Below are 16129 nucleotides of genomic sequence, written 5' to 3'. Positions count from 1 at the left end.
TGTACTGGGCTTACTTAATTCTAAAACCAATGATGCATTGGATTTGGTACAGGCCTGGACCATGGCGTGAAGTATGGCTTTTTTCCCTCAGCAGCCTCCAAAACAGAGGTTTTGGTACCACAGACCTCACACCAGGTTCCAGGAACAAAAGCCAGCCTCATCGCAACAGCAGCAATTGCGACAGTCGGGCTCCCTAAGACCATCCCAACCATCAAAGCTGCACAACTACTGTCACAAACCGGACTCCAAAAGCAAGCAGCATTTTTTACTTGAATACCCTTCTTGCTCAGCCCTCCAGTCGTCTCCTCATCTTTGGAACTCGCCTGACCTCCTTCTTTCCAACTTACCATCAGATCACAAAGGACTCCTGGGTGCTCTCCATCATTCAGGAAGGCTACAGGATCAAGTTAGATGCTCTCCTTCCTCTTGGTACCGTGAAAGTTACAGCCCTGTCTCCTGTTCTCCACCAAGAGGTCGAAACACTGGAAGGGAGTTATCGTACCCGTACCAAGGTTGCATCTTCGGGACAGTTTCTATTCCAGGTACTTCACGGTACCAAAAAAGGATAGAGGACTCTGACCAAACCTAGACCTTCAAGAACTCAATCTCTACATCTTGCCCAAGAAGTTCCACATGGACTCTCTGGCTTCAGTTCTACCCCTCCTCACCTGAAGAGATTGGTTCGCCTCTATCGACCTCAAGGACACCTACTTCCACATCACCATAGTGGAACTGCATTAGCACTAACTGCATTTTGCTATTGGCCCAGACACTTAATCGGTTTCGGGTACTTCCCTTCAGCCTCAACAGCATCAAGAGTATTCACCAAATGCATGGCGGTGGTCTGCTCCCATCTCAGACTGCAAGGGGTCAAGATTGGTTGCTAGTGGCATCAATATGAAACTGTTTTCTGTGGTCGATAGAGGAGATCTGCGATCTTCTCCGAAACTTGGGACTTTGTATCAACATCAAAAGGTTTCATCTACAGTCAACCCAGAGTCTACAACTTATTGGGGTGTACCTAGACTCGCAGTCAGGCAGAGCATTCCTTCCTCAGGACTGATTGGAGAGACTGACTTCAGTGGCAATGGAGCTGAGTTGTCACACCACCATCTCAGCATTAAAGTGCAGTGCTTGCTAGGCCTAATGGCCGCAACGACGTCAGTGGTCTAACATTCCTAGTTGCATATGAGATCTCTTCAGAACTAGTTCATACGCAACTTCAGCACCAAGCAAGACTCTCATCGGACCAAGCGCCATCTTCCAGGCAACATAAAAGACTCTCTACAGTGGTGGATGCTTTCAGACAGCCTGCCAGAGGGGATGCCATTCCTGCAGCCCTCACCATCCTGAGTAGTGACTGTGGATGCCTTGCTCTTGGGATGGTTAACCGCTTAACAAGATCAGCCTCGGATGATGGCCTTCTGTCTGTCCCATCAGCCAGGACAGCTAGACTGGTGGGGATGAGGGAGAGGGCCTTTTCTGTGGTGGCCCCCACTCTGTGGAACTCCCTCCCTAGGGAACTCCGTCATGCCCCCTCTTTAATGAGCTTTCGTCATGCATTAAAAACGTTGTTGTTCAGGCAGGCATTTGGGGTGGGTTAGGGTATTTTAGAAAATGTTTTTATTGTAGAATTTTATTGTTTTAAACTGTTTTTATTGCATGTTGTACATCGCCCAGAGTGGCTGGGTGACCAGCCAGATGGGCGATTAATAAATTTAATAATAAATAAATAAATAAAAATGGGGAGCTTACTGCTTGGATCTCACGGTCCATGGATAATGGTCAGTCACAGAGGCGAAGCACCACATCAACCTGTTAGAGCTGAGAGCAGTATGGAAAGCCCTTCAGGCTTTCGAGCTGGATCTAGTGGGCAGACTAGTCCAGATCGCATCGGACAACACAACTGTCATTGCATATTTGAGCAAGGAAGGGGGCATGAGATCACTCCCTCTCTTGGTTCTAACATTGAAATTTTTCCATTGGTGCCTGCCTTGTTGGATTGGTTTAGTGGTAACACACCTGGCTGGCGTGGACAATGTCTTAGTGGACCAACTCAGTCGAACTGAATCAACTTCCCACAAGTGGGAGTTACACAGGACCTGTTTGCCTCTCTGGACAATGCAATCTGCAGTGACTTTTGTAGCAGACCAGGCGGGCTCAAGATTCACTGGGAGATGCCTTTCTCTTCAACTAGACAGGAATGTTATTTTACATTTTTCCACCGTTCCCCTTTATCACCAGAATTCTGACAAAGAACAGAAAGGACAGCACCAAATGCATTCTGATATCACCTTAGTGGCCTCACCAGCCTTGGTTTGCTCCGCTACTATGGATGGCATGCCACTGGTATTGTCACCTTCCTTCTCACCCATCCCTTCTCATCAGGGAGAAGGGTCAGATTTGTCACCTGGATCTCTTAACCCTCCAATTGCCAGCGTGTAGATCGGGTGACAGGAGCTGAGACTGTTTCGACATCAGTACAGAGGATCCTCGACGCTGCTCATGAGCCCTCTACGCAGTGCTTGTATACGAGGAAATGAACAGCTTTTGCCGCCTTTACTCATACGCAGGACTTTCATCTTCGCTGATGCTCTTTGCCATTTCTTCCCTCACTGTTCAATAAGGGGTTGAATTTGTCATAATTATGCATTTATCTGCTATTTCTGCGTACCACCCTCCCGTTGAGGGTTTTTCTGTTTTCTTGCATCCAATGGCAAAGAGGTTCCTCAAAGGGATCGGGAACATGGCACCCACGAGTTCACCCTACAGTACCGAGCTGGAATCTGTCAGCTGTGCTTAAAGCACTTTTGTCTAAGTCTTTTGAACCACTGGCAACTAGAGACTTACGCCTTCTCTTGCGGAAGGTGGCATTTCTTTTCTTTTTTTGAATATATTTTTATTTATTTTATCTTTATAAATGAAATAAACAATACCAAGAATACCAACAACCTGATCAATACTGCAATGTCCCGGCAATACAATATTCTTATGAGGACACAACAATAACAAAAAGAAAAAGAAAAAAAAGGAGAAGAAATTTATTTCCCTTTCCCTCCACCTCCCCTTTAAAGGATTAAGTTTAAACTCCAATACCCCCCGGCCTCCGATGCCATTCTGTTTTAAAAACTATATAACATTAACAATCTTACAGTTTAATAAACAACCTTACATTTCAATATCATATCATCAATTTTATATCAAAGAAACAGGCCTACAGTTCATTCCCAGTAGCCTATAATATTATTATTATTAATGATTAAAAAGAAATATAGTGTTATATAATAATAAAACTGAAAATAAACCTTCAACAATCAGTAATATATTTTATACTAGACATATAAATGCATGTGCACAATACACCCTCAAACAATATATTTAAATACAGTATATCATATCTGTTTTGGATAAAGAAATAAAAAAGAAAAGCAAGAAAAGAAGAAGGATGAAAGAGAATAAACAAATATATGTATAATCATTTATCTTCTAACTTAGCCTGGATCATGTAGACTAAACATAAACAGTTAACAGAGCTTGTTTAAAGGTTCCACTTCATGGGGTTGTAACATAAATCTCACGCATTTTTACGTTCAGCCATGCCTCTGCCATTTCATGATTTAGAAACTTCTTCATCTGACCTTCAGACACAACGCAACGTGTAGCAGGATATTTTAAATAATATTGTAAGTTCATTTGTTTTGCCATATTTTTCGCTTTGATGAATTGCCTTCTTTTATTCGCCACCTCTTTGATGTAGTCTGGAAATAACATAACTTTATCTTGTTTCCAGGAAAGGCTTCCACCCTCTCTTGCCAAATGCAGGATATAATTCTTTGTGGAGACTTTTGCAAATTGGACTATGATTGTATAGTCAGTCCCTTTAAGCATTTGGCACACGAAATGCCTGCTCAATATCAAGGAAATAATCAGATGGGACAGGGAGTATCTCATGCAAAAGTTTATCCACAAAAACAGGCAATTCTACATCATTAGACAGATTTTTAATCCCAATAATACGTACATTGGATCTGCGCATGAAGGCCTCCAGTTGAGAAATTCTGTCATACATTTTTAAAACAAACTTGTGTCGTAGTTTCATTCCCTGCCACTTGGTCTTCTATCTCGTTAATTTTCGTCTCCATTTTTTGCCAAGACACATTAATTAGATCCACAGCTCCTTGCAGGGCAGTGATGGAATTTTGGATTAAATCCAACCTTTTGGCTTGGTCCATAAATTGCAAAGATAAAGTCTTTATCAGAGTAACTAATTCCCCTGTATCTTCTGTTTTTGAAACTTTTGACACAGGAGGAACGGGAGGAGTTGGCGGTGGTGCCAGCCCCTTTATTCTCCTCGGTGTAGCCATGTTTCTCTTCAAGCAGATCTTTCAGGTCCTCAGATGTTCTCAAATATTGCTAATATTCCTTAAATCATCCCTCAGTTGTTGCTGATATTTCTTAAAGCATATATTACAATGGAACACGTCAGCCCTGTTTTCTCGTATTAAATAGGAGTTTCAGAACAGCTTTTTGCATTGGTAAAGCTCTGGGTAAAGCTAATCCTAGAATCCAGCCCCCCTGCTATCTCGTGGGGGGTACTTTTCTCCAAGATGTTATCCAGATGCTGCCTTGCCCCCCCTTTTAATTCCAGGGGGGAGATGAAAAGGTTTTTTAACCATTTAAAAAGCTGTTTGAGAAAGCTCCTACAGAGAGCCCATGGGATGCTGCCAGGGTGACATTGATTCCAACCGGAAATCCTGGAAGTTGGCATTTCTAGCGGCCATTACATATGCACGCAAGGCTAATGGGCTCTTTGCACTCAAGGTGGACCAGCCTTATTTAACTTTCCACAGAGAGAAAGTAGCGCTTAGACCTGATCCTGCCTTTCTTGTAGGCCCCCTCCAACCCTACTATTCTATGATTCTACCAAAGGTTGTGTCAGATTTCCATTTGAATCAGGACACTGTATTACCTGCTTTCTTTACATCCCCATCTTTGCCGTTCAAATCAACTCTTCACATGTTGGATGTCTGGCAGCCACTGGCCTTCTACAAGTCCAGGACTGAGCAATTTAGACTCTCTCCCCGGCTATTTGTCTGCTATGATGGGAAGTGCAAGGGTCAGCCTCTCTCGACTCAGGGCTTCACATCCTGGGTCGTAAAGACTGTTAAACTAACATTTGAGCTAGCTGGGCTTGAACTGTCTGCCCCAGTCCGAGCTCATTTCACTCATGTGGTAGTGACATCGGTTGCATCGCCAGAGGGACTGCCATCCTTGAACTCTGCCACACTGCAACCTGGTCAACAATGTCTACCTTTGTGAAGACTACATGTCAGGGCTAGAGCTGACTGTGCCTTTGGTCGTGCTGTCCTCTCATCTGTTTTGTAGTTGGACACCGGCCCGCCTCCAAGTAAGTTAGCTTGCTACTCACATACATGTGTGATGCATAGAAACCACGAAGAAGAAAGACAGGTTGTTCTTCGAGTGGTCATCTATGCATTCACACAACCCACCCACCATCTCCTCTTCGGTGTCATATTCAAGTTTGATGTTGGGTACTGAAGGTATTGGTTTTTGTCTCAGTTCTGAGGCCACAACATCGGTCTCAAGGAACTGAGGGAATAGGCAGTAACCCACTGGGGACATGCACACTGAGATGGTGGGGGAAGGTTCCCTCCAAAAACTCCTCAGCTATAGAAGTTTCCTGAATCAAGGCTTAGTGCAAGTGCAGAGCCCATATGTGTGAATGCATAGATGACCACTCAAAGAACTACAGTTACAGGTAGCAACCTGTCTTTTTGTTATGTCTGAAGAGAGAATCACAGGAAAGACAAAGAACAATAGGTTTGCTGAAGACGCAATGTAGATACCCCATAAAAAGTGGCTGAACAAAGTATAGTTATCCTACCTCGTGTGGAGGCACATCAGGTGTCTAGTCAAGAAAGGAGAATAACCTAACATAATAAAATAGTATAACTTGAGTGTCAGCTGGTTGACTTCAACCCTACAGGTGTCTCTTGTAGCCCTACAATTCAAAAACCTATGCTATTGAGCTACCCTCTCATCTGCTACTTTATTTTAGTGATGTAACATTAGTAAAGTATGCATCAATATGGATAGTGTTTTTTTTTTACTTTGATCAGCATTATATGTCAAGACTTTAGATTTTCTTTTTGTTTTAGAACTAATTTTCTTTCTGCTAAGCAGTGACTGAAATATCTTGTCAATAACATACTTCAATATTCTTCCAGAAGATTGAAAATATGCATTTCGGCATATCAGTTCCTAAAAAATGTTTCGTTTCTTCTTGCAGAATGCTGCCTTTTTGTATGGCCTTGGCTTGGTCTACTTCCATTACAATGCATTTCAGTGGTAAGTGGCAGAAAATGCTGGGGATTTAACCTTTTGCTGAAATGTTCGCTGATCAGTAGTTTTAGCGCTGTCTTGCTTAAATTAATAATTTAATATGGTTTTACTCTGACCATATGGATATTGGGCATGAAATGGAAAAAGTCTAATGTAGTTTTAAAAAAACAATTTTAAAATCTCCTGTAATGTGGCTGGCTAACCAATAACAGTGGGCTTGGTGTGCTCTTGTATGTTCCTAAATAGGAGTGATTCCCAACCTCAGGATGCCAGAAGTAGCTGCACTACAATTTTCATCATCTCTACCCGGCATGGTCAGTGGTTAGGGATAATGGGAGTTGTAGTCCAACAAAATCTGATGATCACCCAAGGTCGGGGAACCTCTATATCATTGATAGCTGCAGAACTTCACATTGGCCTGGTTTGGACACAGCACTACTTCATGGTTTAGCATTGCGTGAACATGCAAAAGTGAACCTTAGGCTCACATGCCCATTCTTACCCTCCAGCATGCTCACAGAGAAGCATCCAATTCCTGGTTTAAACTAATGGGAGTTTTTTAATACATCTGCCCAGGAAACTTGGGTTAGTCCCAAAATGGTGCCAGTGGGCACCACAGTGCCCACAAGCATCTACCTTGGAGCCTGCCAAGTGCCCTGCCCCTCCAGATTTTTAAAAAAATAAAATATATTTTATTAAATCTATCGGGCTGGTGTGTTGCAGAGCAAAGCGCTAGCCTTCAGTGCTGTCTTTTTTTCTAAGAATTCCTCTGGACTCCACATGAGCCCCAGAGGCATATTTAGAAAATAAAAATGGGTGGCTTAGTCCAGCACGTCATCTTGAAGAGCACCCAACTGTCCAGAGAAAAAAAGGAAAAGGTAAGCTGGGGGTAGTAGTGGGTGTCCTGGGCAGCTAGAGTGGGGTGATGGGGAAGAAGATGGTGGTTTGCCTGTGCTGTGTCTGTATTTTTGTGTTCTGATTTGTGGGGACGAGGGAGATGGTATGTGTGTGTTAGCTGGTTTATTTGTTTATTTTAGGGTGTTTCGTGTTTTGCCAGGGTGGTGTGTGTGTTTTGATTGTACTTTTTTGTGTGGTGTGTGTGCTTTTCTGAGCCTCACCAGTTTGCCTTCTGTGAAATAGGTATTTTGTTGTGCTTTGTGGGGGCAACTATGTGATTTGGCATTTGGGGCACAGTCCCCACCTCTGCCTGCACCATTTCTTGGCCAAGTTACTTGTCTCTGAGCCTCATCAGTTTGCCTTTTGTGAAATGGGTGTCAGAGCAGAAAAATGTGGGTTCAAAATGTGCTTTGGAGCTCAGAACCCACCTCGGCCTTGTACTTAGGTTCTTGAGCAAATTACTTTCCTTTTAGCCTCACCAATTTGCTTTCTGGGAAAGTGGTGTTTTTTAATTGGCCATGCCAACCATAACAGCCATTTTATGAATGGGCAAGCCCCCCATAGCCATTTTGTAACAGTGCTCACAACATTCTCCCAAAATTCCAAATGTGCCCATCAGCTCAAAACGGCAAGGACCCCTGGTTTAAACTATGTATTGCTGAAGCTATACAGGATCATAAATTACAGTTTGAGCCTAGTATGATTCAGTTACCCATAGTTTAAACCAACCATACTTTGTCCATCTCAGACATAACGATAAAACGTGGTTAGTTAAAAGCAGGAAGCAAATGCTTCCAGTCTCCTTGCAGCCATGGCAGAGCAGAGGAGGAGTGCATGAACCTAGGCTTGATCACGTAGTGTTAAACTGTGGTGTAGTATTATGTCCGAACAGAGCCTTTTAAGAAATAGTGATTTATGAGAACAAAATAAAACTCTCACCTTCTTGAGTATTGATTTTCCAACTTCAATTTGTGCAAATATTTTTTCCTTAACAATAAACCGTTATTAAACATATTGCAATCACAAATGAGAGAAAATGAGGGTTTATCCATGCCTGCTTTGTGTGCAAACAGGGAGAGAAAAGAAGCAAATTCTATTTTAGAAATTTGGTTGAAATTGGGAACAAATATTGAGTATCAACTGGGATTCTCTTAATATATTGTCCAGTGATAATGAAATGAGCTTGCCTAGATCTTGGCTCCATATTACAGAAAAAAATTGCCGTGGCAGATGGAGGAAGTAGACAGTATAAACAAAAGTTCTGTTTAACTGGGGCTAAATATTTGAGAAAAGTTGAAGAGATACTTAATGGGTAACTCGGTATGCAGGTCAAATCATATACAGACAATCATTTATGTGTAAGTCTCTTCATGGTGCTTTGCAATGTGTAGGATGCCAAGAAAGAATGAATTTACATTTTAAAAAATCACTTGGTTGGAATTTGAATGTATTTCAGAACGAAAAGGAGAATAAAATACTCAGACAGATAACTTAAGGAGTGCCAACCAGCAGGTTGGGAGAGTTGAATCCCTAGACAATTAAATATCTGCTAGTAAGATGAAAGTGCCATTGAATGGAGATATAATTTAGAATATTTATATTTAAATAGTATGGGTATTGCTGATCCATCCTATTAATCTGTTGGTAGGTGACCATGTGCTTACTGAATAGAGAGAGAGAGAGAGAGAGAGAGAGATCAAACTTGAATTTCCTGTCAGTGAGGTGGAGGTTTCTTTCATCCTAGAGGCTCTGGGTTCAGAACCTATTGATATCCAAGGCATTGTCCAACTGTGAAACAGAAAAAAGAGGCCTGAAGTAGCTGTAGCACTAGAAGCAGCAGCAATCAAGAACTTTTCCCAACATATTTCAGAATTCTGAGCTTCAGAATATCAAACTTGCTCATAGTAAACATAGAGTCCAGAAGGGAAAGTTTATAGATCTTTTGTTGAATTGGGTTTTTGATGCACCTTTGGGAGATAGTGCTGCCCAGGGGGGAGATAACCAGCTTCCTGATCAGACATTTTCTCAAGAAACCATTTGGGGCCAAACTACAGGGATGTTAATTAAGCATTTAAATGAGCATGCTTAACCTGGCTGCTTTTATTCTAGAGAAAATCCATTTGCAGGTTCTTGATTCCAAACATCTTCCCGATCTGATTCAGAGCCCTGCTGTGGTTTGCTGTTGAAAATTATCCTTATCTGCTCTTTGCCCCTGAAACGACTGCTTACTGCAAACAGCACCTTCAGGGGCAAATGAAAACCAGTAGGGGGTGATTTTCAGCTGAAAATTCATGTAGCCTGTGATCCAGATCCTGACCATGTTTGGGATTGGGGGTGCCATGACGGCTTTTTCTCCAAAATAAAAGCAGCCAGATTAAGCACGCTTCTTTAAACACATGACTCACAGCACTTATAGTTTGGCCCTTAGATGATGGGTGTGACCCTGTCAACTGGAGAACAGTGTCTAATCTACTGTCCTTAGGAAAAATGAACAAGTGTTTCGTTATGGCTCAGCTATAAGTTTTTCTGGATGAAAGCAATAACATTTCCCACCTTAAACCCAACTTTAAGTAATTTCAGTCCCATCCAGACCGGCCTCCTCACACTCATATTGAGGGTATGCCCTGCCCTGTGTGTTATTCCGAATCCAAATTGAGACAACCGCATGATTATCATGGAATTAATGAAGACCTGAGCTGGCCTAGTCAAGGCTGCCATGGCATGGGTGTTGAAGTTTCCAACACTATGCTCGAGACCTGGGCAATAGGGTATTTATTATTTATTTAGCTATTTGAAATATTTCTTGACCACCTTTCAGGGCAGAAGCCTTTCCCAAGTCGGTGTACAGCAATAAAACACATAAAACTTGTATGATATTAAGAACGATCAAAACACAATAAAACGGTAAAAATAGAATAAAATCAGCAATAAAATCAGCAATAAAACCAACAACAAAAGCAGCAACAAAACAGCAACAAAAGCAATCATATTAGGAGAAGGCCAGAGTAAAGTAATACATTTTCAAGGCCTTCTTGAGAGCCTGCAATGTTGGAGTATGGCAGATGCATGATGGCAACTTATTCCAGAGGTGTGGGGCCACTGCAGAGAAGGGTCTCTCACATGTGGTCACCCTCCTAACTGGTCTCACAGGTGGGCGAATAAGAAGGGACAATCTTGCTGATCTTAAGGTGCGGGCAGGCTGATATGGGTGAAGGTGATCCTTGAAGTAATTTGATCCCAAACTGTTTAAAGCCTTAAACAGGCTTTAAACCAGCACCTTAAATGGGGGTTCGGAAACACACCAGTAACCAGTGCAGCTGGTGCAGTATAGGTGATATTATCAAATCACCTCGGGTGGCCGCATTCTGCACCAGCTGAAGTTTCTGAACCATGTTCAAAGGCAGCCCACATACAGGACATTACAGTAGTCCAGCCTGGATGTCACTAGTGCATGGATAACTGAGGCAAGACAAGGTCCACCACCTATACATAGGGCCACAGCTGGCATATTAGCCTAAGCTGATAAAATGCACTCCTGGACACTGCTGCCACTTGGGCTTCCCCAGTTAGTGCAGAGTCCAGGAGGACTCCCAGACTACTCACTTGGTCTTTTAGGGAGAATGCAACCCCATCTGAGACCAGTTGTAAACCTCCATCCACAGTTGTCTGGGTTGAGTTTCAGCTTGTTTACCCTCATCCTCCCCAAAACAGCTTCCTGACACTGGTTCACTCCTTCAACAGTCTCCCAGGGATGTGTAGATGGAAATGAGAGTAGAGCTGCATATCATCCTCATACTGATGACATTTCAGCCCAAACCTCCTGATGACTTCCCCCAGCGGGTTCATGTAAATGTTAAAAAGCATGGGGATAGAATGGAACCTTGTGGCACCCTACAGGCCAACAGCCATAGGGTGGAACAAGAGTCCCCCAGCACCACCTTCTGAGACCTCTCCTCCATGAAGGGCTGGGACCACTTTAAACCACTTTAAAACCATGCCTCTCAAGCCCAATCTATATAAATGATCCAGAAGAATACCATGGTCGATGGCATTGAAAACCACTGAGAAGTCCAGAAGAACCAACAGGGATGCACTTCCTGATGTAAGTCATCAGCCAGGACAACCAGTGCTGTTTCTCTCCCATAGCCAGGTCTGAAACGTAGTTGGAATGGATCCAAATAATCAGTATCATCTAATGCTGCTTGGAGTTGTGAGGCCACCACATGCTCCAGTACCTTTCCTTAAGAATGGCAAATTTGATACCGGGCAGAAGTTATCTGAAACCGCAGGGTCTAGATTTGGTTTCTTCAACAAGGACCTCACCACTGCTTCTTTCAAAGCTGTGGGGAATTCACTGTACCTCAAGGAGGCATTTACCACCTTGGAGGTCCAAGTACTCAGCCCAGTTCTGGCAGATTTCACAAGCCAGGATGGACAAGGATATAAAGGGCAAGTAGTAGGCCTTAGTCTTGCAACCAGTTTGTTCACAACCTCCGGGTAGGCAGTACATCAACATTGTCCCCAATCTGTCTCGATGGCCCAGCTCTAGGTATAGACCTTTATATCCCACCCTGCTCTGGAGGGGTTTCCTGCTGAGCAGGTGGTATTTTCATGGACAGCTGTGACCCCCACACCCACATCTTCTAGCCTGAGTTGATGCTCCACCAAATAGCCAGGTGGGAAAAGCTGGGCCAAATTAACACCACCCAGTTCACCCACCCAGGTTTTGGTGACATATGCCAGGTCAGCTCCATCATCCATAATCAGAACATGGATGAGTGAGATCTTCTTATGAAGTGACATGGCACTGAGCTGAGAGTTGGGCCAGTAGCCATGCCAAGTGAGAGTTGGGCCAGTAGACATGCCACCAGGTACCTGTGTGGAATAAGGGAAGGGTCAACAAAGGTGATAGCCTGAACCCTTCTATAGCCTCTGAACTGCTGATTTCTCTCCCCCATTCCATTCCCAACCTGTGGTTACCTTTATAGAGGTGCCCCCATTCTCCTTCCGCTGTCCCATCTATCCAGGCACATCCCAATCCACTGGACAATTCACTAGTCTTAAACAATACATGAACACCCCCCCCCCCAGAACATACACATGCACCCTAAAAACACACATGCACCCAAAGCTACCCAGAGAATAACAGAGCACTGACTCAATAAAATTATGCAGTCAAAGCCACAACAAAAACCCACCCACTGAAAACCAACACCTCCCCACCCTTGGGCACTCCTTGCTGTCACCCAGGAGAACTCACAACCGACAGCACAGAAAGCCCGCTTCTCAGGGGAATGTGCTCTCACCCTTGATGACATTGATACAGCGGCAAATGTATTAAATTCACTTTCCCTGCTCCCAATGATCCAGATGTCTTCAGACTGCTGCTGCAACTCATGGTCCTGTCCCCCATCACTAACCTGGTAGTTGCTTGCCTTTGTCAGTTATTGATGTTCTTTAACCTCTTCTGATAGATCAGTCTGGTATGCAGCCTGGGGATGAGTGTAAAGTTGGTTTGTTCATTTAAAACATTTCTATCCTGCCCTATATCATTAAGATCTCAGGGCGGCGTACAGATAAAATCATTTTTAAAAGTATAAAACAATAAATAAACACCTAAAAGCATATTAAACTATTAAACAAACTAATACCAGTTAAAATCTAAAACAGTAAAACAGTTAAAACAATGTGCTAGGGAATGAATTTAGCTCTCAGAGGCTTGGTAAAAAGCCATGTTTTTACTTGGCGCCAAAATGAGACCAGTGTCTTTGCCAATCAGGCCTCCAAGGGGAGGGCATTCCACAACCAGGGTGCCATAGCAGAGAAGGTCCTCTCCCACGTCCCACCATAGTGTATGCCGCGTACTGGTGGGATGCACATGAGGGCCCCTCCAACAGATCTCAGTTCTCGGGCAGGCATATATAGGAAGAAATGCTCCCTCAAATATCAAAGTCCCAAGCCGCTTAGGGCTTTAAATGTCATCACCAAAACTTTGAATTCCAACTGGAAGTGTATTGGCAGCCAGTGCAATTCCTTTAAAACTGGTGTTTTTATGGTTTTTATTAGGTGTTTCGGTCAGCAGTCTAGCTGCTGCATTTTGCACTTGCTGCAACTTCTGAGTTGTCTTCAAGGGCAGCCCCACATAAAGTGCATTGCAGTAGTCTAATTGGGAAGTTACCAGTGCATGCACTACTGTTGCTAGGTTATCCCTGTCCAGGAAAGGTCATAGCTGGCGGATCAGCCAAAGCTGGCCCCAAGTACTCCGGGCCACAGAGTCCACCTGGGGTTCCAGTGACATGGATGGATCTAGGAGTACTCTCAAGCTATGCACCTGCTCCTTCAGGGGAGTGCAACCCCAACCAGGACAGGTCACTTACCCAATTCCCGGACTTGGGGTTCTGTGTTCAATCTTGGATTTTCTTGCATACTGCCAATGAAATTGGCCTAACCTGTATCATAACTCTGCACAACGTGTTTTTGTTGTTGTTGCCATTGAATATCTATGTTTGCAGCGTCAGGTCCTAATAAGAAAAGTATCTGTTGCATGGCGCTAAATTAAAAATATTGACCTGCACTGGAACATATTTTCAGTCAGGTTGGATGGTTTTTTTAAATGAAATTTGTCTTTTAAAAATAATGAAATTAGAAGTGTCTCTTTCTTAAAATTATGTGAGTTTAAAATGAAATCTGAGTTTAAGATAAACATGTTTAAGACTTTGCTAATAATGTTTGTAAACAGAATCAATAACCCTATATTTAACACATCGGCTCAAATCAAATGATCTTGTAAACCATGGTTTTAGAACAACCTTTCTCAACTTAGCCCACACAGAAGTGGTTGGATTACAATTCCCATAATTCCTAGGAAGCATGGCCAACTATTAGGGATAATAGGGACCCAAGGTTGAGAACAGCTGATTTAGAGGATTGTGAATGAGCCATTGGCTCATGAGCCCCTTTCTCCCCCTCTATTATGGATTCTTTTACAGTTTCCTGTTTTGACACTAAACATAGTTTGCTGTGAGTTCCAGATAGGCAAACATCTGGTTATCTCTTGAACTCAAAACCATGGTTTGAACTGTCATCAGCACTAAACAGGTAAGCTGAAAGACAAGCTATGAGAAGAAGGAGGAGGATGTGCACAAGCTCGTGACTCATTCACAATTCTCCTAACCATGGTTTGGAGCAGCTTTCCCCAACATGGTACCCTCCAGATGTTTGGACCACAGCTCTTGTCTGGATTCAACTTCAAGCAGCTTGCCCACATCCAGTCCACTACAATGGCCAGTACTCTGATCATTTACTACATAGAGAGCTGCATAGAGAGCCAAAAGCTTCTAGTTCTAACTCTGGTGGTTCTTGACACCAACTTTAAAAGTAAAGATCTATTTGTATTATTTTAGGGGAAGGTCTGTAGCTCGGTAGTAAAGTACATGCTTTGCATGCACAAGGTCCCAGTTTCAATCCCCAATATCTCCAGAAAGGGCTAAGAGGACTCCTGTCTGAAACCCTGGAGAGCTGTTGCCACTCAGTGTAGTCCAGCCTTTCTCAATAGGGGTCCCTACAGATGTTTTGGTTTACAATTCCCAACATCCCGGACCATTGGCCATGCTGGCTTGGTCTGATGGAAGTGGGTCCTTGTTGGTTCTGATGGACTTTCTGAGGTGTCTGTGTGAGATGGGAACTGGGAGACACTGTTATACAGTGGATCTAGTCCTTCCTGGAGAGGCAGTTTCAGAAGATGGTGCTGAGGAATTCTTGTTTGATGTCATGGCCATTGACCTGTGGTGTCCGTCAGGGTTCCATGTTATCCTCCATTTTATTTAGGGTGCACACACCCACGTGTATGTGTGTGTTGGGAGAGGTTATCTGGAGTTTGGGGGCTCAATCATCATTATGATAATGAAACCCAACTCTATCTCTGCTTTCCATCTAAATCCATGGAAGCTGTTCTAGTTCTAAAATGGGACTGGATGAGAGTGAACAAATTGAAACTGGATCTGGGCAAGACAGAGGTGCTTCTGGTTAGTTGAAAAGCAGATCAGGGAATAGGGATTCAATCTGTGCTGGATGGGATTACTTTCCCCCTGAATATTCAGGCACACAGTTTGGGTGTACTCATGGACTTGGTCCTGGATTTGGAGGCTCAGGTTTTGGTGGTGGCCAGAAGTGAGTTTGGACAGCTAAGGCTAGTGCGTCAACTGTGCCCATCCCTGGCCATGGTCATGCATGACTGAGTTACATGCCAGCTGGACTACTGCAATGCGCTGTATGTGGGGCTGCCTTTGAAGACTGTTCGGAAAGGTCAGCTGGTCCAGAATGCTGCAGCCAGACTGTTGACCAGAGCCAGTGACAGGGAACCCTTTTTATTGCAGCTTCACTAGATTCCTGTTTGTTTTCGGGCACAATTCAAAGTGCTAGTTATGTATAAAGCCCTATACATCTTGGGATCAGGCTACCTTCTCCCATTTGAGGCTGCCCAGCTTTTAAGTTCTTTGGTTGGAGGCCCTTCTTTCAGTGCCGCCACCACCACCAGAGGCACACTTAGTGAGGATGCGAGAGAGGGTCTTTTCAGTGGCTGCTCCTGGGTTTTGGAACCACTGCCAAGGGTGGATAGTTTGGCTTGCTCTCTGATGTCCTATTGCTGGCAGGCAAATATGTTTTTATTCAAGTAGTTGGGTTTGTTGGGTTGTGTACTGTTTTTATTTTATTCTGTTTTTTAATTTGTGTTTTAAATGCTTGTGTTTTATGATTGTTTTAATTATGTTTTTATTTTAAATGTTAGCTTTTATTGTTAGCTGCCTTGAGCGCCATTTCCTGCTAGAAAGATGGGGTATAGATTAAATAAATAATACATTACCAAAGGACA

General features: G+C 43.4%; 1 protein-coding gene across 2 annotated transcripts in view; it reads left to right on the top strand.

Moving 5' to 3' along the window:
- KDM6A (lysine demethylase 6A) overlaps positions 1-16129 on the top strand; it is a 170591-nt gene that overhangs the window by 63755 nt on the left and 90707 nt on the right. For both annotated transcript variants that reach the window (XM_084843887.1, XM_084843886.1), the window contains exon 5: positions 6311-6369. In XM_084843887.1, the coding sequence (XP_084700013.1) occupies positions 6311-6369 (59 nt within the window). The remainder of the gene's footprint in view (positions 1-6310; positions 6370-16129) is intronic.

Source organism: Heloderma suspectum, chromosome 3 (genome assembly GCF_057233095.1).
Source record: "Heloderma suspectum isolate Gila_16-S chromosome 3, 16-S_ref, whole genome shotgun sequence".
Taxonomy (NCBI): domain Eukaryota; kingdom Metazoa; phylum Chordata; class Lepidosauria; order Squamata; family Helodermatidae; genus Heloderma; species Heloderma suspectum.
This window is presented reverse-complemented; position numbering and strand designations above follow the sequence as displayed.